At 50.1% G+C, this 23,523-nt stretch overlaps 6 protein-coding genes across 6 annotated transcripts; 3 read left to right on the top strand and 3 right to left on the bottom strand.

The window, feature by feature from the left end:
• Positions 1-1,815: 1,815 nt before the first annotated feature.
• Positions 1,816-9,766, top strand: FOBCDRAFT_290542 (cohesin loading factor-domain-containing protein; the record flags this gene model as incomplete). The annotated part of the gene is made up of 7 exons (XM_031177141.3): positions 1,816-1,890; positions 1,940-5,629; positions 6,491-7,969; positions 8,022-8,137; positions 8,187-8,741; positions 8,794-8,891; positions 8,940-9,766. Coding segments are annotated over 7 exons (6,840 nt in total), but the record flags the coding sequence as incomplete, so codon positions are not given.
• A 169-nt stretch (positions 9,767-9,935) lies between these two features.
• Positions 9,936-11,223, bottom strand: FOBCDRAFT_290537 (uncharacterized protein; the record flags this gene model as incomplete). Its single annotated transcript, XM_054703884.2, has 1 exon — positions 9,936-11,223. The coding sequence occupies one exon, from the start codon at positions 11,221-11,223 to the stop codon at positions 10,096-10,098; it is 1,128 nt and encodes a 375-aa protein (XP_054559859.1). The 3' UTR covers positions 9,936-10,095.
• Positions 11,224-11,468: 245 nt separating this feature from the next.
• FOBCDRAFT_218891 (TOM7 family-domain-containing protein) lies at positions 11,469-12,318 on the top strand. Its single transcript, XM_031177139.2, has 5 exons — positions 11,469-11,688; positions 11,750-11,796; positions 11,851-11,879; positions 11,941-11,977; positions 12,035-12,318. The coding sequence occupies exons 1-5, from the start codon at positions 11,662-11,664 to the stop codon at positions 12,054-12,056; spliced, it is 162 nt and encodes a 53-aa protein (XP_031048272.1). The 5' UTR covers positions 11,469-11,661; the 3' UTR covers positions 12,057-12,318.
• An 88-nt stretch (positions 12,319-12,406) lies between these two features.
• Positions 12,407-13,698, top strand: FOBCDRAFT_218889 (mitochondrial carrier domain-containing protein). Its single transcript, XM_031177138.3, has 2 exons — positions 12,407-12,691; positions 12,754-13,698. Exons 1-2 carry the CDS (start codon positions 12,568-12,570, stop codon positions 13,551-13,553), a joined length of 924 nt encoding a protein of 307 aa, XP_031048271.1. The 5' UTR covers positions 12,407-12,567; the 3' UTR covers positions 13,554-13,698.
• Positions 13,699-13,736: 38 nt separating this feature from the next.
• On the bottom strand, positions 13,737-14,117 carry FOBCDRAFT_271377 (uncharacterized protein; the record flags this gene model as incomplete). The annotated part of the gene is made up of 1 exon (XM_031177137.3): positions 13,737-14,117. One exon carries the CDS (start codon positions 14,115-14,117, stop codon positions 13,737-13,739), a length of 381 nt encoding a protein of 126 aa, XP_031048270.3.
• A 2,677-nt stretch (positions 14,118-16,794) lies between these two features.
• Positions 16,795-17,279, bottom strand: FOBCDRAFT_218883 (uncharacterized protein). Its single transcript, XM_059609511.1, has one exon. The coding sequence runs from the start codon at positions 17,223-17,225 to the stop codon at positions 16,881-16,883; it is 345 nt and encodes a 114-aa protein (XP_059466973.1). The 5' UTR covers positions 17,226-17,279; the 3' UTR covers positions 16,795-16,880.
• Positions 17,280-23,523: the final 6,244 nt, after the last annotated feature.

The following is a 23,523-nucleotide window of genomic DNA, read 5'->3' as shown; positions in this document are numbered from 1 at the left end:
GGTGCGTTGCAGGCCGTGCCACACTCGGTGGGGAGCTATCCTATCCCCCGGTCGCTTTTAGCCTGTCATGCCCTGTTGGGCACCCCTGGCACATTGCTTAGTGCCCAGATTGCTTGTTTCTATGGCTGGGTTCTTAGTTGGGACAGAAAAAGGTTACATGACTAAAATTCATCGGGCTGTTGACCATCATACCCCAGGTATGGCGGATGTTCGTTTGTTTATGTCTGCTTCTATCATGTCTGTTGTTTTCTTGCACACTCTCCAACGCACTAAGGTAAGGTACGGGTTGTGGAGGTTGCAACACAACGGCTCATCCGTCTCCAGGCACAAGAGACTCTGGAACTTAGGACAAGAGAGTGGTAGGCATTCTAGTGCATGTTGCTCTTAACGACTGAGACTGCTGATGTCAATGAATTCTGGATGAGGAAAGTGGTCTCAGAAGAAGTATGGGGTAGAGAGACATGGTCACAAGAGTAAAATCCATTATCAATTAGAAGAACTGTCGCATCCATTCATGAATACTTTTGAAATCCATTGATTGCTCTATGTGTATGGAGAACTCCGTGTCTGGGGTGGTGGGATTCTGTCAGATGGGCATATCTAGATGTCAAATGCAAATTGTCATCGCATAAGCGAAAAAGTGTGTTGACTTGATGGGGGATTCCTTATCTTCATGCTATATCCCCGTCTCTCATCATAGTCTTGTTTGTTATAGGCTCCCAGGATCTTCATGATATGCAACACTGCAACCAGAACAGGGCCCCAGTTAAAGCGAGATGGGGCAATGCACCCACAGCCTCACACCCAGCTCCAAGTTTGGAGGGTGGCCAATGCACGTGTGCGATCCCCAGCAACGTTGACTTTAGCATCTAGACCGCAGGGTAGAAATGGACCACCATCCAATGTTTGGCTTGGTACTTGGATCTAAATACTGCCTACCTATGCGAAAGATGAGGCCACTCTCATGTAGGGCACTTGAACCATAGACAGAAGAGCGACACGGCAGCTGCACATTGCCTTTTTTTTCCGACTGACGATAATGTTCAGATGAAAATACGATCAAGAAGAAACATGCACGAGCTCTGTGAGTACCCAGGTGGGTATAGATCAGCCTTACCTTAGTAGTGAACATGTTAAGAACTTTAAGAAGAAGACCACAAAAGCCAAGATCCGGCCTTTCTCAAGAAAGAAGTGATTATTCCGAAGGAAAATTTTCTGACTGTCTGATGATTTGCCCTTCTGCTATGCGAACTTCTTTGTGACTCGCCTAGGCAGGTCGATTTCCTCAATCCAACATTGTTTCTGTTGTCTCAGTTGAGTCCAAGGCTCCCCTTGCATTCAAATGGCCAAAGCTTCCGTGGGACAACTGAACCGCCAACCCCCGCCGATCTCGGGTTGCCCTAGCAACCTCGACCTCTCCAGCTGTGACGCCAGACGCTCGAGCACCGTGGCTGTCCTACCGCTTTTTTGACAGGCGTAGCTTCAAACCGTCGTTTCTTTTCAACACGCTTCTTGCGCTCTTCATTTCACAAGAGCCTTACTCTCGAGGCCTCTGTCTTGCCTTATTGTACATTCCACGATCTGTGGTAATTTATTTTTTATTACTCAACCATATCGGCCATCCTGAGACTTCTTCGCTTTGGGCCCTCGCATATCGTGTTTTTGGTCGTTAAGCCCTGTCCGATAAGATCGTGTTTGATATGCCTGTATCTACAGTCCGATAAATCCTCACTTCGCCCCGTCTCGAATTGTTCGATTCCAAACCACCTACTTTGGGCCTTGTTTAGTCTCTGCTTGAAATCATTCGTCAACAATATGGCACCCGCTGCACCACCTCTGCCGACGAGGTTCCCATGTTGGTGTAGAGCTGTATACTCATGGGGAGGAGAGGTTTGTTACCAGACCTCTTAAGCCTCAAATTACGCTAACTTGAGAACAGTCGAAACGAGATCTGGGATTCATCGAGGGAGATCTGATAGAATGTTTGAATGCTGGTGATGGTTCGTGGTGGGTAGGCAGACTATACCGAGATCGAAGGACCGTGGGATCATTCCCTTCCAACTTTGTTGAGCTTCTCCCTTCTCAATTCCGCCCAACCACCAAATCTGTTCCGGCTCCTGTACCAAACGCACCACCAAGTACTGCACCGACAAAATCCAGAACGTTTCGAAAGCCATTCGAAGCATACGCCAAGGCTCCTCACTACACCAGTGCGAAACAACCCGAGATCTTCAAAGAGACCCCGAAACCTAAGGAACGACAAAACTCTGGCGCTTCATTCGCACCTAGTACTCATGAAACGGAACGAGGCCCATCACCTGCACCTCCTCAGTCATATAACCACAGAGGACCTTCACCTGCACCACCTCAAGCGCACGATCACCGGGCTCCTTCGCCAGCACCCTCACCGGCGCCTTCTCACCACTATGGCTCGCGGGCTCCATCTCCAGCTCCTATGCACAGTTACCACTCGAGGGCTCCTTCACCTGCGCCAATGCACAGTTACCACCATTCAAGAGCTCCATCGCCAGCTCCTCCTCATGGTTACGATGCAAGAGGGCCTTCTCCTGCTCCTCCGATGCACCAAAGCTATGGCTATGCTTCAAGAGGTCCATCTCCCGCGCCATCTTTCCATCGTCAAATAGTCCCTTATCGAGGAGGACAGGACAGAGGTAACTCACCGCCTCCCCCACCGCCACCTCCTCACCGGCAGATGACGAGAGGAGGATCCAACGATCTGCATAGGAGATCTATTGATATCTCGCGTCATGGATCCAATGCCTCTTTCCACCCCTTCTCGCCCTCGAGGCAAAATTCAAATAATTCCTACCGACCGCCACAGCCACCACAACCAACAATTAGGCATGGATCTAGAGGATCTTTCGATGATAGGTCATATATGCCATATACCCCTGGCAGGAACTCCCCCGTTCCGCCATCACCCGCCGGAGGTATGACGCCTTCTCCATTGAGAGAGGCCATGGATGGGGTCATGGAGCAATTGGACGTTCTAGGTGGTGGTCTTGGAAGGCCTGGCCAAGCTCCTTCACCTGAGCCACCTGCCGATCCTTGGTCTCCAGAATCCTTTGATATGCTGTCTCATCGTTCAAATAGAAGGGACCAGGAGCGAAGCAGGCCTAAAACCTCGATGGGAATCGCGCAAGATGAAGGGTATGAAACATATAGCGGCGAATCGTCTCAAGAGGTGTCTTATCAGAGTGGAGGAAGAGAAGACAAGCTCAGCAGTTATGTTGATCGCATGGAAAAGCGGTTTCAGCAAATGCATCGTCAGAACTCAAGGACTAGCGAGCCTGATGACGATCAGCCACCTCCCCCGCCCCCTAAGAATGTGCCGTACGAGCGGCCGAAATCGTCTATGGGCCGGTCCATTGAGCCTGAACGAAAGCTACGAGCTCGCAAGTCGGCATATGAGATCGGAAGAGGGGTTGCCCGCACATTAACAACAAAAACCAACTCGACCAATTCGTCATCGGGCAATCAGAGCAACACCAGCTCATCAACACAGAGCACTTCAAGGACCTTATGGAGCGGGACATCAGCTGGCGCTTTCAGTACTACTAGTGCGGGAAGCCTCGCACGCTCAGGCAAGCGTCAACGTGCACAAAGTGCCCTGGGAGCACGAGACTTGGAGATTGATAGACCGGACTCTCCTTTCACAGGAGTCACTTATCACAGCAGCCATGCAAGTGACTCTCCAGCGCAACAGCGTCCCCAGACCCAAGTCGGCTTCCACGATGATCCTTCTTTGGAATTGGGAGGCTTGGTGCAACCGAAACCACCCAAGAGGAACATCTTCCGTAAGATATTTGACACCGCCAAAACAGGTGTCGCGAGCAGCCGAGGCGGTCTGGTTGCTGGTGGTCTCGGCATGGACTCGCCAAAATCACCCTTTGCTCGTTCAATGCCAGCTGGAGCTTCGCCTATGCCAGGTATGGGTAGCACGCCTACCAACAGAGACGTTGCGACAGAAATGGGGCTTAGTGGCGGTGTTGATTGGGTTCAGGTCCGACGTGATGTGAATCGTTCCAATTCGCTCAGTACAATAGAGTTGACTGAGCGCCGCGAACGATGTCAAATGATGGATCACCCTGCACTTAACCCTGTTGATGAGCTCTATGAGGGCGTCGAAGGAGATGAGGGGGCTGACGGAGAGCCAGTCCAGGAACCCACCAACTACCAAGGGATTAACTTGTCTCAAGTAGACAAGAACTCCCGATTCATCAGCGGTCTTCCTCCCGCCATAACAGCCGTCCAACTTGCCACTACATACGTATGCCGACCGTACAGGAGCGATGTCCAGCGGCTGCGAGCTATCTTTACGTGGGTCTCCGAGAAGATCTGCTGGGAAGAGGACTTTGAGGGTGAAATCGACACAACACGGGTTATCCAGGTCAAAAGGGCGTGCGCTGAGGAGTATGCTGTCCTGGTGATGGAGATGTGTTCTGCTATCGGTATCCACTGTGAGATCGTTCGAGGCTACCTCAAGTCTCCAGGGGAAGTTTCCGAAATCAACATCATGCCCCGACCCAACCATTGGTGGAATGCCGTTCTCGTTGACAATGAGTGGCGCATGGTTGACTGCTGTCTTGCCAGCCCGTCGTATCCTCGGCGAGGTTTATACTCCAATGCCAATAACATAGCCGATCCGTGGTGGTTCTTGACCAGGCCACTGGAGATTTGCTGGACACATATCCCAGAGCATCACAGTCAGCAGCACATCGTACCACCTGTCGCACACGAAACACTGCTCAATCTGCCATGCGCTTGCGCGCCCTTCTTCCGCAATGGTTTCGAGATGGTGGATTACAATACTGCATTGACTCGAATCGAAGATCTGGAGATGGTTCATATCAAATTCAGTGTTCCATGCGACGTGGAGATCGCCGCCGAGGTCGAAGTTCGAGGCTATTCGAGAGATTCAGACGGAGATGTGTTTGAAAGCGGCGATATCGTCAAGAAGAGGGCACTGGCTCAAGCTGAATGGTTCAATGGCATCAAGCGATACACTGTCAAAGCTCTACTGCCTGGAGATGAAGGGCAGGGTACCTTGAAGATTTATGCTGGCAAGCGAGGCCTTATGCACAGCATCAAGGATATTCCACACCCCCTTGCCTTTGCATTGCCTATTGTCCACACAGGTGAAAACCCGCCCTATGAGTTTGTCACAAGACATCCAACTCCTCACGCACAGCGGCATGACATCTATGTGGTTCAGCCGCAGTGCCAAAGGCTTGCACTTAACAACACTTTTGTCTTTGCCATCAGGCAGCACCCAAGTTCGCTGGGTGGATCGGCACTTACACCGTCGTCTAATCCAGGCGGCACCAGCCCCATACCGTTCGCCCGCCCCAGCTCAGCGCTGAGTATGAATGCGTCCAGTGTTAGCGGCTCGACCCCAAGCTCAGCTACGGGCACTGTGGCTGGGAAGAAGCCTGCCAAATTGGCGATCCAGACTCCAGGAGGCAAGATCCTCCGTCTTATGAGGAAGGAGGATCGTAAGGGTATTCACGTTGGAGGCCGAAGTCTCTCAGGTAGCGAAACTGCTAGTGATGGTGGAACCTGGGAGACAATAATTAAGTGTTCAGAGAAGGGTGTATGGCGAGGCCTCGTACTCGCAGATCGCACAGCTCGATGGTGCGTCTTTGCTGAATGGGTTTGTATGGGTTGATCATTACATATGGAAAGGAGGATTAGCAATGGGCAGACTTCGTTGGAGTTTCCTCTCATATTTGGTTGTTTCGTCTTCTAATACCCAAGGAGGAGGATCATGCATGCCCTGGCGCACAGCGGTATGATTATAGAAGTGCGCATGGGCCTTGGATTTTCTTTGTCTTGGTAGGGATGATCTATTGCATTGGGGTTTGTTCAAAAGTAGCAGACATGTCGGAAACTTATCGCAAGGTGTAAGATAATAGCATGTCACGAGCAACGATTGCAGCACATGATGAATAATTTAACTTATGATTCTTTATTAATACCTTTTATTAACAAGTGCAAGTGAAGACAACAATAATCACACCAAGATAAAGCTCTCAAAGGAAGTTTTGTTGGTTCCATCGAATAATCGTTAGTTCGACTCGTAGTTCCGCAATTACCATCCCGTCTCGGCCAATCACATTGCTCTGCGACACGACGATAGGATCCTGTCGCACTCGTGCCTTTCCGTTGTTTTATGGTTTTAACCTAACACGATCGAATCCGCAGACGCAGCAAACAAGTTAATAACGAACAGGACGACCGAGCCTCAATAGATTGCGCTATAGACTGTGGTGTTTGACAAGCGAGCCGATACAAAACCGTCCGTGAATGGGAAACGCACCGACGGACCAAGACGGACCATGAAGCGCAATCGCGTTGGTCTGCGCACCGCGACGAAACGACAGATCGAATGCTGAAATCGATACCCAAAGCGGAATACAGTGAATTAGGAGAGGTCATGAGCTACAGGCCTTTTCATGGCCATGGCCAGGGCCAGAGCCAACAAGGCTCACAGCAACCGCTGCCAGTGCCCGGCATGAATCCACCTTCATCGTATATGCCCGGCGGTTACCAGCAGTATACGAACCCTCAACAGCAGCAGTTCTATTCTATGCCTCAACAACAAGGTCGGCAGCAGCAGCAACAACCGTACCTTCAGCAGCAGCAGATGGCGCAGTTCGGGGGCATGCAGACGGGTTTTCAAGGATACGATACAGCGGGACAAGCGTATGGCGGACACCAGATGCAACCGGCTGCCGCGCAATATACACCTCCAGCGAATGTTTGGCAGCAGCAGCAATCTACGGGGGGACAGAACATGATGTATCAGCAACAATATCAACCATCGCATCATCATCAACATCAACAGCAACAGCAACATATATACCAGCAGCACGTCGCGTCGCCTCAACAACACGTTCAACCGAGAAGGCAGTCTGGCCACGTCCCTTCGCCGCAGCAAAGACCTTCTTCGATACCCCAAAATCAAGGATATCCACTCCCCCAGGCGCAGCAACAACGGTCTCAACACCAACAGTATTCGCAGCAGCATACGTCACAGCAACAATACCAGCAGCAGCACGCGCACTATCAGCAGCAGCCTCAGGTGACGGCTCCTCAGCCATCACCGCAACCTGCACCAAAGCAGGTAGCCTCGCCAGTTCGGCCACAGGCTCGACAAATAAAACAGAACCAGCAGCCACGCCAAGACGCATCCAAACAGCAGCAAGAGACAATTCGACAGCCTGCGCAGAAACCTACAATAATAGATGTAGATGAGCCCGCATCGGAGACAGTTGCACAGCAAGAACCGGAGCAGATGGTCTATGTGAATCTGCAAGACATCCAAAAACTGCCACTGCTTCCACCAGTAACCATGGATCAGACACAAGGCGGTCCTACATCTCACAAAGGGAAGACAACGAACTGGGACGCGCAGTACGAATCTGGCACTGTCAAGCCTATGGACATTATGCTGAGCAGCCCACAAACTCAGCCTCTTCCGCCTCCTCAGCCAAAAGTGCAGGCATCTCATCACCAACCCGCGCAGACACAACCTCAAATGGCCACTCCCCGGGCAAAACCGAGCCCTCTCTCATCCGTGGTCAACTCACCAGCGATTAACGCTCACTCTCCGAGTATTACCAAGAAATCACCCGCAAGCACACCAAAAAGTAGGCCCCTAGACACTGTCCATCTTATGGTGGCAGTGGCCGAAGAGTGTTTTGATAAGGCCCGTGGTTCTGTACACGATGTCGCGATGTCGCTAAATGCCACGCGGATAGACGAGTACCAGAAACTGATCTCGACAGGCCTGGCGTGTCTAGAGGCGTGTTTGCAAAGTAATAGACTGTCTCCGCGCCAAGAAGCAAAGATGCGATTGAGATACGCCACTGTAGTATTGGAAGAGACAGAGAACCCAATGGAAGCTGAGACGGCTGTCACAAAAGGCATCTCTCTTTGCGAAAAGGTGAGCGACGACTGACTAACCTTCGTCCTGCACAGCTGACCGACTCTGGCAGAATGGCTTGGCCGATCTCAAATACTGCATGGATTATATCAGGTTGAAGCTCCTATTTCAGCGAAATCACAAGGCTGCTTTGAATGCAGCTGATCGACAAATCGCTGACTGTGAAACGTAAGTTTCGTAGTGTCTGAAGTCCGGCATTTATTGATTTATTTCGCAGCTACAAACATATCCAATGGGTTTATGCTTTCAGACTGTTGAAGGCTTCATTTTACATGGAGCTTGGCCAGACAGCTGACGCCAGTGCACTGGAGAACATTCGCTCTATTCAAGTTACAGCTAGTTCCCGTGGCGACGATGCCCTGAGTGTGTTTGCTTTCATTCTTGAAGGTCTGGCACTTCTCAAGGCCTCCAAAGATGGCAACATTGAAAAAGTCCAAGCTTGTATTGCTCAAGTAGCGAAGTATCAGTGTGAACCAACAATCCATATCATGCAACTCGATATACTGACGCTACTTCTGGATCTTGTCTGCACTATCAATCACTCTGGCTTGGATTTGATGCTTGATAAGCTTAAAATGCTTCAAGATCGCATGGATGCGTGCACCGACTGGCATAGCGTCAAGTCCGATTTTCTCATTCCGGTCCAGAAGCAACCTGCTACTGGCCATACTATTAGTAGTGACACAGCAGGCATCATTCGAAGCGGTGAGGGTGTTCCAGAGGATTTTCTAGTCATGTCATTCATGACCAAAGTCGAGCTGAATTCCCTTATGTGAGCTACCACCCTTAACGCATTTTTACCAAATTAGCTAACATGTCGCTAGCTTCACTTTGACAGGTCTCGTGAATATGCACAAGTCCAGTGCACATGGTCGACAGACAGCCGACTTCTTGAATGAAGGCGTGAAAGCCCTGGAAACTTGTAAGTAGCATTTCTTCATTGTCCAGACATTTTGTTGACATGTACTAGGGGACAAAGCGACAGCCGGATTTAGATATGGGCCGTCCATCTCGTTACAAGATGCCATTGCGCAGCGTGAGTGGCGGCTGGAAGCTCACTGCTACCTCACTATCTTACTTGGCCTATACGCAGCTAGTCACTGTCAATGGGACCTGGTAAAGCAATACATCGTGAAGCTTCAGGACATTATGATACCGTCTACACAGGGCATCCTGCGTTTGCTGGCTATTTACCTATCGGGAGTGTTTGACCAAGGCACAGGGGAACTGGATGCTGCTATGAACACTTTCCAAAAGCCTGACTTTGATCTGAACCAGCGTGGAACTGGTGTCAAAGCCGCACATCGCGAGTTAGCCATGCTAGCTGGTCTGAACAGGCTTTGGATCATGCAGCATCCATCATACCGAAACGATCGAGCGACACTCGATCTGATCGAAGAACTAAGGCCGTTGTGCCTAAACCACCACAATGTCGACCTACGGACCGCTTGGCATAACGTTATGGCCGCTATTGGCACCGACCCACCTCAGCAGCTCAATCAACAAAAGCAGCACATACAGTCTGCCATGGCCGGGTCCAAATCCACTAAGAATGTGCTAGGCGCAGCCGTCACACTCGCTATCATGCGCAGCCGCTTATTCGAGAACGTCGTTGGCGATCAAGCCCTGAAAAGCGCCCTAGCAGCAGCCAAGCAGGCTCATCGTAGTGGCAATGTTTTGTGGCAGAGCGTTGCAGACGGTATGCTTGCTCACTCTTATGAAGTACAAGGCAAGGAAGAAGAAGCAGCGCAAGAATGGGCGAGGGCGACAAGGGAAGCCCAAGAGGCATTTGCAGGAAGTTTCTGAATGAGAGCATAACCTGGTTAAGTAGAGCTCACAGGACTGGCGTTTATGGCAAGGAGTTCTCCCGCATGGTTTAAGAAGAGAAATTATTTCATGATTGTATATCAGACTCGGGGGTTTATGGAGATCTGTACGATACCTGACCATACATGTCTTTGGTCTTCGCTGTTTGTGGGCAGAAAGTGGTAATTAGATACGACCCAATGTCGTGCTTTTGGCCGTGATAACGGCGTCAATCAAGGTCCCGGACTCTGTTGAGTCCTGAGCTTATTAAAAGCATCTCCATTCAAGAGATGCATTGTGACTTTTGCGAAGATAGTAGATCACCGACGGAATCCAGGTGGCGGTTGGAAGCCTGGAGGGGGCATAAAACCAGGGGGGGGAGCACCAGCAGCACCCGGGGCGCCTTGAGGAGCAGGGAATCCGGGCGGGGGAGCAACTGGGAAGCCCTGCGCCGGAGACCCGGAGGGTGGTCTGAAACTGCCTGGGTGGAAATCGGCTGGGTTGGTGTATCCAGCCTGTGATTGTGGGGGTCGCGCAGGCAAACCTGAGGGAGCTGGTGGTAAAGGAACGGAGCCTCTTGGAGGGGCTCCGGGGGGCGGAACTCCGGCATTGTATGGCGACGGACCTCGACCGGGAGGTGCAAACCCACCGGGGACGCCCTGTGGAGGTGCACCGACGGGGGGCATTCTTCCCATAGCTGAAGGATCGAAACCTGCTGGAGGCGCAGCTGCAACAGGTGGCGGTTGTAGAAATGCCTGGGGCACAGGCTGTGCTTCTGGGACAATGTTCCGTTTCTTCGCTTGAGCAGCGAGCTCACGCTCAGCCTCATCACCATGTCTCTCTCCCTTTCCGTCCTTCTTGAAAGCATACTGGACCGAAACCTCCTTACTTAAGATGTACTGTCCGTGCAAGTTCGCGATAGCAGCATCACTGCTCTCAAAGTCGGCAAAGCTGACAAAACCAAAGCCCTTGCTCGCGCCAGACTCCTCCCTTGCGACCTTTGGCAGACTGAGTAGTGGACCGAAGCGACTGAAGGTGTCGTAGAGGATCTTCTCGTCAACCATGGGATCGAGGTTTCCGATAAACAGCTCGGCGCCAACCTCGGCGGCACGCTGCTTGTCTGCGCTGGCCTTGTTAACGCGCAAGCTCTTTCCATACAGTTTGATGCCGTTCATAACATTGGCGGCGTATTCAGCGTCTGTGGGTGTGCGAAATTCGACGAAGCCGAAGCCCTGATGTGTCTGGGTAACACGATCGCGAGGCATGTGGATGTTGTGGATGGGGCCCATCTGAAGCATGATCTCGTATACCATTGCGGATGTTGCGCGCTCGTCGATGTTGCCGATGTAGACCGTCGCCTCCTTGTCTTGTTCCCTAAGAAGAGTATTAGCTTTGCTGTCGCGTTGCGATGAGATGAGAGAGCTATACCAATGCCTATTTTGCGCCATGATGACAGATTTTGAAGAGACCTCTGTCTCTTACAGTACGAGTACTTTGACAAATAAAGAGGGCGAAGAATTGACCAGAAATTGTGCTACCGCGATGATGAGGTGAACACCTGGTTATCAACTTTGCATGGAGCTTCTAGAAATTTTGGCTGATGGTTGGGATGTATGAGGTAGCCTTGTCGCGTAAGCCACACAAGGTGCAGGTGAAAATGTGGCGTCGACCGAGGTTCTTCCGCCCACATGTCCGCGATTCGGAGGTGGAATTTCCAGCTCCCGGCAGCTCTCCGAAATTTTTGGGAAGACGTCAACGCCAACGCCAGAAAAGACTGCGGTCTATAGATTATCAGTCTCGAGCTTTGAAACATCCGGTTGAGCTGCATTGTTTTGTTGTGTAACTTTCTCAAATCAGTCAACTACACTTCTTTGAATTACTTCAAGATGTTTGCCCTTTCCGAGGAGTCCAAGGTATGATGATATAGCTTGGAGAGGTATCTATCTATCACAGCTTCGCTAACCATTAGCACAGGAGCGCATTGCCAAGCTCATTGACGTTTCGCGCGTTGCCATCCACTAGTATGTCGTCGACGTTTGGTTTTATTGTTGGGCGATAACTGATTTGTGTTACAGTGGTTATCTTCCTCTGATCCTCTATCTTGGTACGAACAAGCTCGAATAACGACATGCGATTACAACGGCAATACTGATTATATATCCCAGGCTACACCCGAAGCGAGCCCCGACCTTCAGTCATCCGGTATGCATCGATCCCTACGAATCGCATACGTAAGCAATGCTAATTGACTCCATTTAGCCTTCTCTCTCCCCTCTCCTAAGCAGGGAGCAGTTCTACAGCTATACAAAACATAACAGTGTACATTATCTTGTGGAGATGTTTTTCAAGGGAGAAAGGGACAACTACCACCAGCATTCATGGCGTTGGGACACGGCGTGGTAAAATTTGACGACGACCGCAGATATGCTTGGGAGGAGGGGTTGACTGTACGAATGAGTGTGAAAAATCACCATGTATCATCTTGCAACGCTATGACGCCCAGAATAAGGGAATACCACTCATAATTAAGCCTTGTCACATAATACTCTTTCCATGAAATTTGATCGTGTGAGTTTCGGTTTGATGCGGCAGAAGACGTAGGAATTGCTCTGGTGACGTCGAAGCCTCGGCCGAGCTTCCGTAGCTTTGAGATCCGCAGAAATATTGTATCGAATAATTATTTCAGTGACCTTCAACCTTTTCAACCACCACTCTACCTCATGGCGCTCTTCTATTGTCTTTACCCTCGCGAAATATGATATTCGGCTTATAGAATTATCTAATCTCCCTATATGCCCGATTCAGACCATGCGGGACTCTCTCCCGCGACCATCGAGTCCATCGCCGGTCTCAGCGCTGGTACAGTCGCGACATTGACTGTTCATCCTCTCGACGTCGTCAAGACTCGCATGCAGAGTATGGCTGATTGGCTTTTACCCCTCTACCGCACAATCTTAGTGTCTGACAATTACCTTTAGTCTATCGTAGCGCAGCCCCCGATGCTGTGCGTCCAACAACAGTATCCATTCTCCGTGCCTTGACATCTACTCCTCACCCTGTCGCCTCTCTCTACCGCGGTCTAACGCCTAATCTTGTCGGAAATGCCTCTAGTTGGGCCTCTTTCTTCTTTTTCAAGTCGCGCTTCGAGCGCGCTCTCGCTACGTGGCAGGGTCGGCTTGGAGGACGTCCCTCTGGAGGCGATTACTTCATCGCTAGCGCTTTGGCAGGCGCAGCAACGACTACGTTGACCAACCCTATATGGGTCCTTAAAGTACGCATGGTATCCTCTGACCGAGGCTCTCATGGTGCATACCCTTCCATGTTGGCTGGCGCCCGCTCCATACTTCAGACTGAAGGCATTCGGGGCTTCTACCGTGGCCTGGGCATCTCTCTGATAGGAGTATCACACGGCGCTGTGCAGTTTGCAGTATACGAGCCCGCAAAGAAATGGTACCACGCGCGGCGTCGAGAGAGGCACGGCATCGAAAGGGAGCATATGACCACTGAGGCTACAGTTGGGTTATCGAGTCTGTCCAAATTCGTCGCTGGTGCTGTCACGTATCCGTACCAAGTACTCCGGAGTAGGCTCCAGAACTACCAAGCTGACGAGCGGTTCGGTCGGGGTATCAGAGGCGTTGTTGTAAGGATATGGACCGAGGATGGACTCAGAGGGTTCTATCGTGGTATGGTACCGGGCGTTGTTAGGGTGATGCCCGCGACGTGGGTGACGTTCTTGGTGTATGAAAATGTCAAGTACTATCTTCCTCAGTGGGCTTGAGGTGTAATCTGGCTGGCATGGCGTTGTGGGTTCACGTTATCAAGGTTACAATTTAGATTTAGATGGCATCTAGGAAGTGAAGAGCACAATTCAAGAGACATACAGCCTAGGGCACCCGTCACTCTATTGCATGGTATATGGCAGAGCCGCGTTGATCTAACCCATCCACATTATTATCACTGCTTAAGTCGCATTTGCCTTCTTCGCCTCCTCCTCCTCCTCTGCCGCAGCAGCCACTTCGGCCTCAATCCTACGCATCTCACACACTTCGCACTGATCAGCTGAGACATTCTCGGTGATACACTCATTAGTGGTCTCGCATTTAATACCCTGGCTCGACTCAGGACATTCCTTGAGTTGCTCAGTGCCACTTATAGCTCGCTGGCATTGTGCACAGTCGTACTTGGTGCAGGTCAGGACACACATTATTATAAGAGGTCGGTAACTTGAAGATGTTGATTTGCAGTAGCTGTAAGCTTTGTTTTTATTTTCTTGCCAATTTGAGTTCCCGTTGTCTGTGGGAGCAATGGCGTTTATACTAGATACTGGCCGTGATTCAGACATCTTGCTGCCATATGTTGGCTGTAGTTGTCTCTTTTCAATTTTACCTCGTGAGCTTGAGACATGACGCAGTGAAACACCTGCAAGGATCGGTTTGTCATACTCGGTAGCTTCAACGCGTGGTAAACATGCTTCATCATTCGATCCTCTTCTTGCTTTGGGTTCGTATAGACCTCTAGTTGTAACCAAAGGCAATAGTTGGTGTTGTTGGCAAACCCCCTCACATATATCAGTACTTTCAATCAACTTTACTGTTGACTGAAGCTCGTTCTTGCGTATAATTGTATTGATTGACGTTGTATGTAATAATTCCCGAATAGCATCTGTAATTAACTGAAAGAGTAGAAGATGTTTAGTGTCTCGTGCGACGGCTCTGAATGCTTATACGAACATGATTCATCCCAACAAAACATCACAGCTACGGTGTAAGTCAGCCACCCAGAAAACGAGAAATACCACGAAGAACCTTGCACCTACCCTATCATATGCACTACAATCATCACTGTCGCAATATAATGACCGAGTGTTACCACGCCGCCTCCAGCATCAGTTGAGTCAAGCATACCCTACACCGCGAAGTGACGAACTTTGAGTGCCGATAATGCAAAACTTATCAGCCATGGTAAAAAGATGTTTGAAACACGAAAAAAGGGAACGAATTAGCCCACTACATACAAGTAATCCTGTCTGCCATTCTGCTTAGCTACCTCTGTGTCATGTCCCGATCATCAGCCCATGGATTGATACATCCACCTGCAGTCACCAAAACCACACACTTCACGAACACTTACTGAAAGCTCATTCCAGATACCCCGGATATCACATCCAATCAAACAGACTCTGTTCCGGTCCCTGAAACTTGAGTATCTGGATTCAGTGTCAAGATCTCGCCGAAAGTCAATCGAACCCTCGAAATTCCGACATCCAGTCACAGTCACACCACAGATTGCCTGAGCCTTCCCGAGCTTCTCCGCAGCCGCCATCGGCTGCAAAGAGATCACGCCAACCGTGGAAACGAGAATTTTTGGGCCAAAGAGATAAGACAAATTTCCATTTCAAAACCCCCCCTTATGCTTTGTTGAAAACCTTTCGCACGGGGAAGCGCATCCTTTCAACCCTGGCCCCTGAGACAGCAAAATCAGTCGATTCGTACAGGGGCACAGATGAGATACATCACCTACATCGCCCATCCGTTCACTGCTGAGAATACATCGCCGCAAGTGAGAGTACAACGTCGACTTGAACATCTAACAACCACCGCGAGTCATCAGTCCCAAATTAATGATGCAGACATGACAAAGTGATATGATAGGTTATCCAAATCGTTTCTTCGATGCCTGGCCATCCCCATCAGCCGTGTCCGCTCCAGTAGCCCATTCAATATGTTTTTTGTGAAGCACAGAAGCGTGATTATCATGCTCTGCAGCAGGGGTGACTCTGTGGGCGTGAGACGCCTGCGTTTAAACAGGCGTAGCTCTGATATGACAGGTGAGTGATCGGGCGACAGTCGAATTCACATGACAAGAACTTTCTTGCGATCTTCCATACGGACGGCACATGAGTCTCAGGAACTGATGCGGCCCCATATCATGACAGTATCTTTGGTCAAAACATGACGATACGGTGTGCATAAAAAAACGCGCAAATCGCAGTTCACTGCTGCATTTGAGGTGAACGAACAACCATGTAGTTCACTGCCGATTTATCTTGACTCTGTCAGTTTTCTGTTACGAATAACCCTCGGCAAATACGACAATATATGCTGAAACGGTCAAGAAAGGCCTCTGTTGGCATGGTAGTTTCGCGATTCTTACCCCAAGAGGCATAAAAGCAGACATATACTGGCCGCGTGATGCCATAGCCGATTATGACAGGTAATGAATCGGGGGGTCCTCCATTATCGAGACACTCCATATAGTAAGATTTTCAGGATTGCGTCGTATCGTCTCCTCGTTTATTTGAAGAGGAGGGTGAAGTTGCATCTCGAGAATCCTCCATGTCCGAGAATAACTGTCAAATCCCAAAACACAACTGTCATCGGAGTCTGGGACTAGAACAGGAAGTGATACCGTTCCATAAACGGCAGAACTTGCGAATTCAGTACGGGACGAGCCGAAGTGCTCGTCGACAGGCCCTTCTCGGTTGATCGCTTGACCCCCCGGATCCCAAATGCTTGGGTTGACAGAACGCTTGCTCTTGTCCCCTGTTATTTCCCGGCCTGTCCGAGATCTGACGCGAGCCTTATTTGCTTATGTGTTTTGAAGTGATCCAAAATATCATCAGCTGGCGACCATCAGTCCCCCGAGAAAGTAGAACAGTTTGTTTGTTGAAGGTATCGTGCCAAGACTAGGATCTCTGATTCAACAAGATGGGGGATCGCGACCAGGGCGCTTTGAGATCGGGTCTCGGGACCATGTGAATAATGACACAGGCATATCAAGTCTTGGGAGCTTTGCGAAGGCTATCCACCTGCAAAAGTTGTAGAGGCGAAGGCTGGAACTCAAGTTTCGTGGGGAGGTCCCTCTTCTTGGTAAACGCGATGTCACCTTGACACCTGTTCAGACCCTGGTTGGCTCCGCACCACGTCTCCCACAAGCTCCAACCAGAGCCTCCAAGATCGAATCTTGCATGCATGTTAATTACAGTCAGCTGAAAATGTTTACTCATGAAGCGTCACGATAGGAGACATGACATCCCTATCTTTTTGGCGTTTAGCCACGAATGTCGACAGCGCACCCTCGGGACCGAAAAAAAAAAAAAAAGTAATCACAGGCGAGTTTGCAATAACCTTGGCACAAAACGATGACCACGAGGAAAGATCGCACATGCGTGATCACCCCGAGAAGGGGGAAACAACGACATTTCCTTTCTTTGTTGTCTCCGAAAGCAAGTTATACAGCCTGCACAAAGCCATTTTCGGACCCATAGGCGTTCTGCCCCTTGCGTCGGGGAGTTAGAGCCACAATAAATCAATATTGGAACCTCCCATCTTGCATCATTTCGATGCAGATTAAGTTGAAACCCGAAACAGAAGTATGTAAACAGGAGTAGAAGGTTGGACTCAAACAGGAGGGCACCGATAGATTTCGGGCACTCCCTTCGGAGATTCATACGCGAATAACGACTCGAGGTGCCTTCGTCTGGGCTTTTCTCGTCGTATGTCACAAATCATAGCGACACCCGCCCTGGATGGATCTTGGAGGGATCTAGGTCTCTGGCAAATGGCGGCCTTGTGTTCTGGTTCGCCCGGATAGCACATGATCCGTGGAAGTGGAAAATGAGTACTCATCAGAGGGCAAGACATACTGCACATCGCTGTCGTACATACTCGATGTTGTGTTCAGAACATCTTTCTCCTGGCAGTATCCCAGACTACTGGGTCATGTAAAAAATATCGCCACTGTATGTGAGGCTAAACTTTCGCCTCGTCGCCCTGCTTTTAGCATTCGCCCTGCTGAACATCATGAAGTTTACCATGGCGAAGTAAGGCTTGAGACTACTTTACGATGTTGTCTTGAACAATTGGCTCTGGTGTTATCGATACCGGGGCGTTGGGGAAAACGTCGGGATCGGGAAAGGGCAAAGAGGCGCATGAGCCACGATCTCAGTATGTTGGAACCCAGATGCTTTCTTCACTCACCTGTGGCGTCAGTTGAAGTCCCTGACCTGGTTGATCTTGTTCGGGCATTGACACCCCCTCCCAAGAACCCAAATGAATGCATCGCTGAAATGTGATAAATGATCGACCTCAGCAGGTCGAAGTAGGGTTGAGTAATCTACCAGCGGCTTTAGTCGCGAGGAGGGGCTGGGTTGACTAACCGGGTCCCTCCCCTAGTTGGAGTTGGGCTTCCTCTAACAGGATTGGAGAGCTGAAGAGAAAAGAGACGAGAAGAGAATCCATTGACGCCATTGGTCTCTGGAAATCCTTAGGGGCACTTTAACCAGCACTAGGGGTATGAGTTCGTTGCATCGCGATTCGACTCAGAAGCTTGCATTTGTATGGTGGTGTAAGTTAAAAAAAAAATTAAAAAATTTCAAGGTTAGGGCTTCTTTCGTTTGACGGGATATGCTGTGCGTCAATCGAAAGACATGTCTGGCGTTGACTGCCGTTGAATTGATGGATTGATTGATCGATAGATTGATTGCTTGCGTGATGAGTGTGTGTAGTGGCTACACCTCACCACAATCACAAGCGTTTGGCTAAGGGTTTCTTTTGGCGGTTCAGTTACAGTGGCTGTATATTGAAATGTCGACTCGTCATCTCGTCATGATTGTTTGTGGTATTGCTTGCGATTCTGTGGTGGGCAGTGGCCTATGATCGTCGACTGATCCTCGGCGGGGCACTTCGAGCTGCGCTGATTGTTTGGTTGTGTTGCTTTGTATGCTGCTCAACAGGGGAAGAGATGAGATCTGGCAGCAGAAATGACGGGGGCCTGGAGAGATCCATGGCATCGATCCTTGGGTGGTTACCCTAGTTTCCAAGAATGTCTATCAAATTCAGACGCGCTCAGCTCAAACTGAGGCTGCGGCAAGACGAGAGCATGAGATGACCAGGATCGTTCACGAATCCGACTCCTCTCAGCTCGTTAAGGAATACCCTAGATGGTTTAGCAAGGTACCCGATGGAGTCGTCATCCGCAACTGTACCCTTAACAAAATCAGATATCATCTCTCACCTACAGTAGGTGGCGCCCTCTCTGTTGCGCTGCGGCTGACTCGGATTCTCCGCTTAAAGGGGGGCTCGATGGCCAGCTGATGAGATGAAGAGATGAAGAGATAATGCAGACGTAATACTTTGCGCATTAGGGGAAGTGTGAGTTCCGGCAGATGTCATTCATCATATCTCGCGCATTTTAATCTTTGTGGTGGGTGACAACCAAATGGACGGGCCGCGATGTGCCTGCTGTTGGTTGTTGCAGTCTTACCTTAGCCTGGGAGTCTGAGCTTCTTATGCGATCGATCTTGCTTCTTCTCCCGACAGTCTGGTTTGTGGCAACTGCCTTACAGTAAAGCACCGACCTTTTTTTCGTCCTCCCCTCAGATCATATCGGAGCAGAGACAAAACATCAGGTGGATCACTGACTCTTTCTCTATGTGCGCCGTGCACACTCACCCAGTCCCTTCCGGAAGGGACGAACCGTTGTCCGTAGCTCAAGGCTCAGTGCTCATTACTGAGACGCTTTCAGACTCCTCTTAATGGGTCCCCTTTACAGGGGAAGATATCCCATAGGCCCTTCAAAGAATTCGTATAGGACCCATGCATGCCCTGTTGTCAATCAATGTCTGTGTGTCAAAATACCACCCAAAAGAGAGCACAAAAAACGTAAATCCCGTCTCGGCCCGGAAGGCGCGGGTTCGACTTAAGTTGTTGCGCGCTCAGACTCGGAGAATCCATCTGGCTGGAAATACATCTGCCGAACGATGATGATTTTGCTTGCTTTTTTGTCCCAATACATTCCATATCTTCGATAGTTCCGTGTCTTGAATCTGCAACACAATTTGATCGCGCGATTCGAACCAGAATAACAGTCTAGCCCTCAAGGTTCATGCAAGTGATGCCCGAGGGATCTTATTGCGCGAATGGTGAAGAACCATATCTCGAGGTGCTAATCACTAGGAATGAGTCTCTCCTGAGACAAGAGGCCCGTTGCAAGAACCAAGGCTGCGGATCACGATCCGAGTAATAGATGCAAATCATCTATCTCTATGATCCAATCGATGGCTTACACTTTTACTGCGCCGCAGGAGAGAGTTCAAGCCTATTCAAGGGATGGTCTATTGAAAAATTATCCAGCCGGAGTACCTATACCAAAATGACGTTGGTGTTTTGGGGGATCTCCTTCTACCAAGGGCTTGGGACAGGTGTGCGACACCAAGAGGCAGCCTATCCAATCTTCTAGGGGATGTCATTGTCAGCTGCAGATGACACTTCAGTCACTCCATTGCAGCAGACCTTGTCCTTGTCTTTGTTTCTACTGCACAGGCAACTTGTTGGCCATGTGTATGAACGAGGCGCAAAACCGTGCGCGCGCGCCACAGCCCAGTTGAATTCATCCCACGCTGTGCCGTTTCAATACAGATTCTGTGACATGCATAGCTGGTAGTAATCCATTCGTGCTAAAAACGCTGACCGACAAATTTCAGCTCATCCTATCTTGTCGCCGTGTAGACGAGCAACCATTTCATGCATCATATCCATCATTCAACGGTAGGTATTCAGTTGTTCTCGCTACTATGGCCATTTCTGATTCATGCCTAAAAAGCAAAAGCACGCGCGGGAACGGCCACTGCGGCCCCAGATTTAGCCGCCCGTTTCCCTAATCAAGGCTCTTCCCGCGGACGCCCAAAAACGGGTCGATGTCGAGCTTCATTTTTTACAAAAGAAAAGGTTTAAGTGCTAGATCGAGCCGGTTCCACCGACGGCGTCATGCTGATTAGGGGTGATGCTTGCGAATTTTGGCGATCAAACATGATAACCTAAACTCCAGGGCAGGGGAGGGAAACAAAGATCTGCCAGACGTGAAGATAGGATCAGATAATGCAGGGCCCTAAAGATATCGCTGCTACTGTTACAACGCGTGGGTGTCCAGCTCGCAAGCTGATACTCTTCGAGGAACCAGCGTTACAACGCGTCTCTTTGGGCAGATACGACGTGGTATTGATTTACTTCGCCCGAGGATCTCATCAAGGCTAATCTCTGGACCCAGTCCTGTGGGTCGCTAGAGTCTCTTTACGGTGAGGACAGCTCGTATCAGGAGCAGGCGGTGTCTTGAAAAGACTAAGGCTTTTTCGAGGGCTGTAAGGGATTGTTGGTAAATGAGGCGGGTAGTCAGTCCCAATCATCTGTGGATAACAAGTGATAGATCAACTAAGGCTGATGCCAGCCACAGCATGGATTGCGGTATAAACCCTGACTTAAGACTAGGAATAAGGAGTCAGAGCTTGCTCTCCGGTAGGGCGATGATAGGGGTTCATGGAGATCACAATGCAATGCCTATGGCGTATATGATGGGCCAGCAGGGAACGATCAACACCTTTTTGCCCAGGTGTCGCAAATAAGGTTCATGGCCAACTATAGAGCTTTCATTATGACCATCAAATATACTCTCGCCTAGTGTGCACTACTGACTACGGGCCAAGCGGTAATCAAGCCGGTTCCCTTGGTCTGAAACTCCCACGTCAATCTCCCTTGCAGAATCTCTCGAAACCAGATCCTGCGCCGTTACAAAGATCACAACCCTGAGTAACCACCTCCCTTACCTGATTGTGATGATACAGACTGTGGTATTCATACCCTACAACAGGTTTTCATGGTCAGCGTCATGGTGGGGATACCCAGCATTTCTGTTACCTCCTGCAAGGTACCGCTGCGACCTTGGCCCTTGGGAAGCTGGGTGAGCGACCCGATTACCATCCCAGCCCAAGCTCAAATCGGTCACCTGGGAGCCCGCTCCATCGCCAACCTGGCTAATTGCCGCGGGGTTACATTGGCGCGGTGCCTATCTTGGAATTGCTGACCGAGGATCTGAGATTCGCCAGAAATGACAGGTCGCAAGAACCCAGCTGCTTGGACTGAACCAAGCAGGGGCTGTTGCAGGATAATTGCGTAACTCTCGTTATAGGGTCACAACAGGGCGAAAGAGTAAGGCAATTTGCATATTTGTTAGCTAGATAATGACGAAAATGAGGGGAGTTGTGTGGTTCAGGATCGTCACTGGGGATTTGACTGATTTTCTAATAATACTCGGTACCTAGTGTAGCCGATACGCCTTATTGTTGTGGTTTCTCAACTCACAATACGCACTGACGTTGGTGTGCCAAACCGACAGCTGCAACGTCCAGGATGTTCGACAGCCTCTGCAGCCTTAGCAGGTGCCCTAATTAATTGAGCTCCCCTTAGGCTGAGTCCGTGTGACTCTCCCGTTTCCCCCGCGCTTCTTTGGCATGCCGTTTCCCAATTTTGCCCTTCTCAGTAATCCGTAGCTTCAGTCTATCAATCATACTAAAACCCGATTTTCTATTAGCACGAAGAGCAGTAACGTAACAGGAACTGGGCAGCAACTATCACTCGCTAGCGCCAGATCCTTAACTTCAAACTCCCGATCTCTGCTGGCAGTGCCTACGGCAACTTTACTCTTCTCCGCAGCTCGATAAACCTGTCAGTGACAAATTTTCAGCACCTGACTGACGTTGGCTGGTGATCCCGGTGACGCACTCAAAAGCATTGGTTTGAGTCTGAAGTTGCTCAGAGCCATGTTGAAGATCGCCAAGGCTAGACGCCGCTCAGCCAGGGACCCCTGTTAGCGGGACCCGACACCACGGTGGGATGTGTTGCGCAATGACCTCCTCGGGTCTCTGATTGAGAGATCTTACTAAACATACCCCTATCGTGGAGACAACTGGCCAGCCAGCGGCAGTCCCCGACAGCTGGTAGCAACTAAAGGCCGAGCCGCTGTCCCGCTGTCAAGGCTCGCGAGCAAACAGAGCTAAGAACAACGCTGTGGGCAAATAATGCACCCTGCTCTTACACAGAGAGGACCACCACAACAGTCTTGAAGCGACCAAAACAGCAATACAATCGTAGCGCACTGCGTACCAAGCGCATAAAGCCCTGTGAGGAATAAACTACGGCTCCCTCTGTTCCGGGAGCTACCGCAAGCGGTGATGCACCAATTGTGAGCCTTGAATATCTCCCGATCTGCCGTATCAAGCTTCCGCCTGTGCTCCGATCTTCCGGTCTTCCAGCACCGAACGATCGGGGCCACAAGATCCCGAAACCGAAAACTTCCCGGGCTTACCCTCTCCATCATCAACTTCAGGCCAAGCTTCTGCTATCAGTTGTTCATTTCTTATTTTCGAATGCTCATGCAGGATTTGTCGTAATGTAGTATCCTGCTTACCCAGAAATAAACATCAAGGCCAGGGAATAAAGCACGGAGCATCTGCGGGCTGGTTCCTCATGCAAACATCTCCGGCGCTGTTTGAAGTCTGCGTCGTAGAGCATTGCCCTGATCTGTTAACTGGGATGAGTACGGAAATGAAAGCGCCAGCTACAGGAGTTTTCGCGCTGTCATTTTTTGAACAATCCACATTAGCTCTAGTTGACAGAGCTAGAAGAGCTGTGCGCCAAAAGAGAAGATGGAAGAAGAGGGGGAACGAAACAGAAACAGTGAACAAGGATTACGGTATAACGCAATCCCCAATCAACCCACTCCTATCTTTGTTAGCTCGCAAAAGTTACTGAAGTCATCCTTGGTAACCTTGGCCGTGTTTCTGGCCTGACACACACACGAGTTATGGGTTTGGCTGCACCCTCAAGCGTTCCGATGTGGTGGGTTCGCTCCTTTGTCAAGACTTTGGTTTACTTCCACACCATGGCCAGCGCAGGCAGTCGAATCAGAAACATCAA

Source organism: Fusarium oxysporum, chromosome III, assembly GCF_013085055.1.
Source record: "Fusarium oxysporum Fo47 chromosome III, complete sequence".
Classification (NCBI taxonomy): Eukaryota; Fungi; Ascomycota; class Sordariomycetes; order Hypocreales; family Nectriaceae; genus Fusarium; species Fusarium oxysporum.
This window is presented reverse-complemented; position numbering and strand designations above follow the sequence as displayed.

Coding starts and splice junctions, on each gene's coding strand:
- FOBCDRAFT_218891 (XM_031177139.2), top strand. CDS start 11,662: ATGTTTGCCCTTTCCGAGGAGTCCAAG. Junction 11,689..11,749: donor CCCTTTCCGAGGAGTCCAAG/GTATGATGATAT, acceptor CCATTAGCACAG/GAGCGCATTGCCAAGCTCAT. Junction 11,880..11,940: donor TCCTCTGATCCTCTATCTTG/GTACGAACAAGC, acceptor TATATATCCCAG/GCTACACCCGAAGCGAGCCC.
- FOBCDRAFT_218889 (XM_031177138.3), top strand. CDS start 12,568: ATGCCCGATTCAGACCATGCGGGACTCTCTCCCGCGACCATCGAGTCC. Junction 12,692..12,753: donor CGTCAAGACTCGCATGCAGA/GTATGGCTGATT, acceptor AATTACCTTTAG/TCTATCGTAGCGCAGCCCCC.
- FOBCDRAFT_218883 (XM_059609511.1), bottom strand. CDS start 17,225: ATGAATCTCCGAAGGGAGTGCCCGAAATCTATCGGTGCCCTCCTGTTT.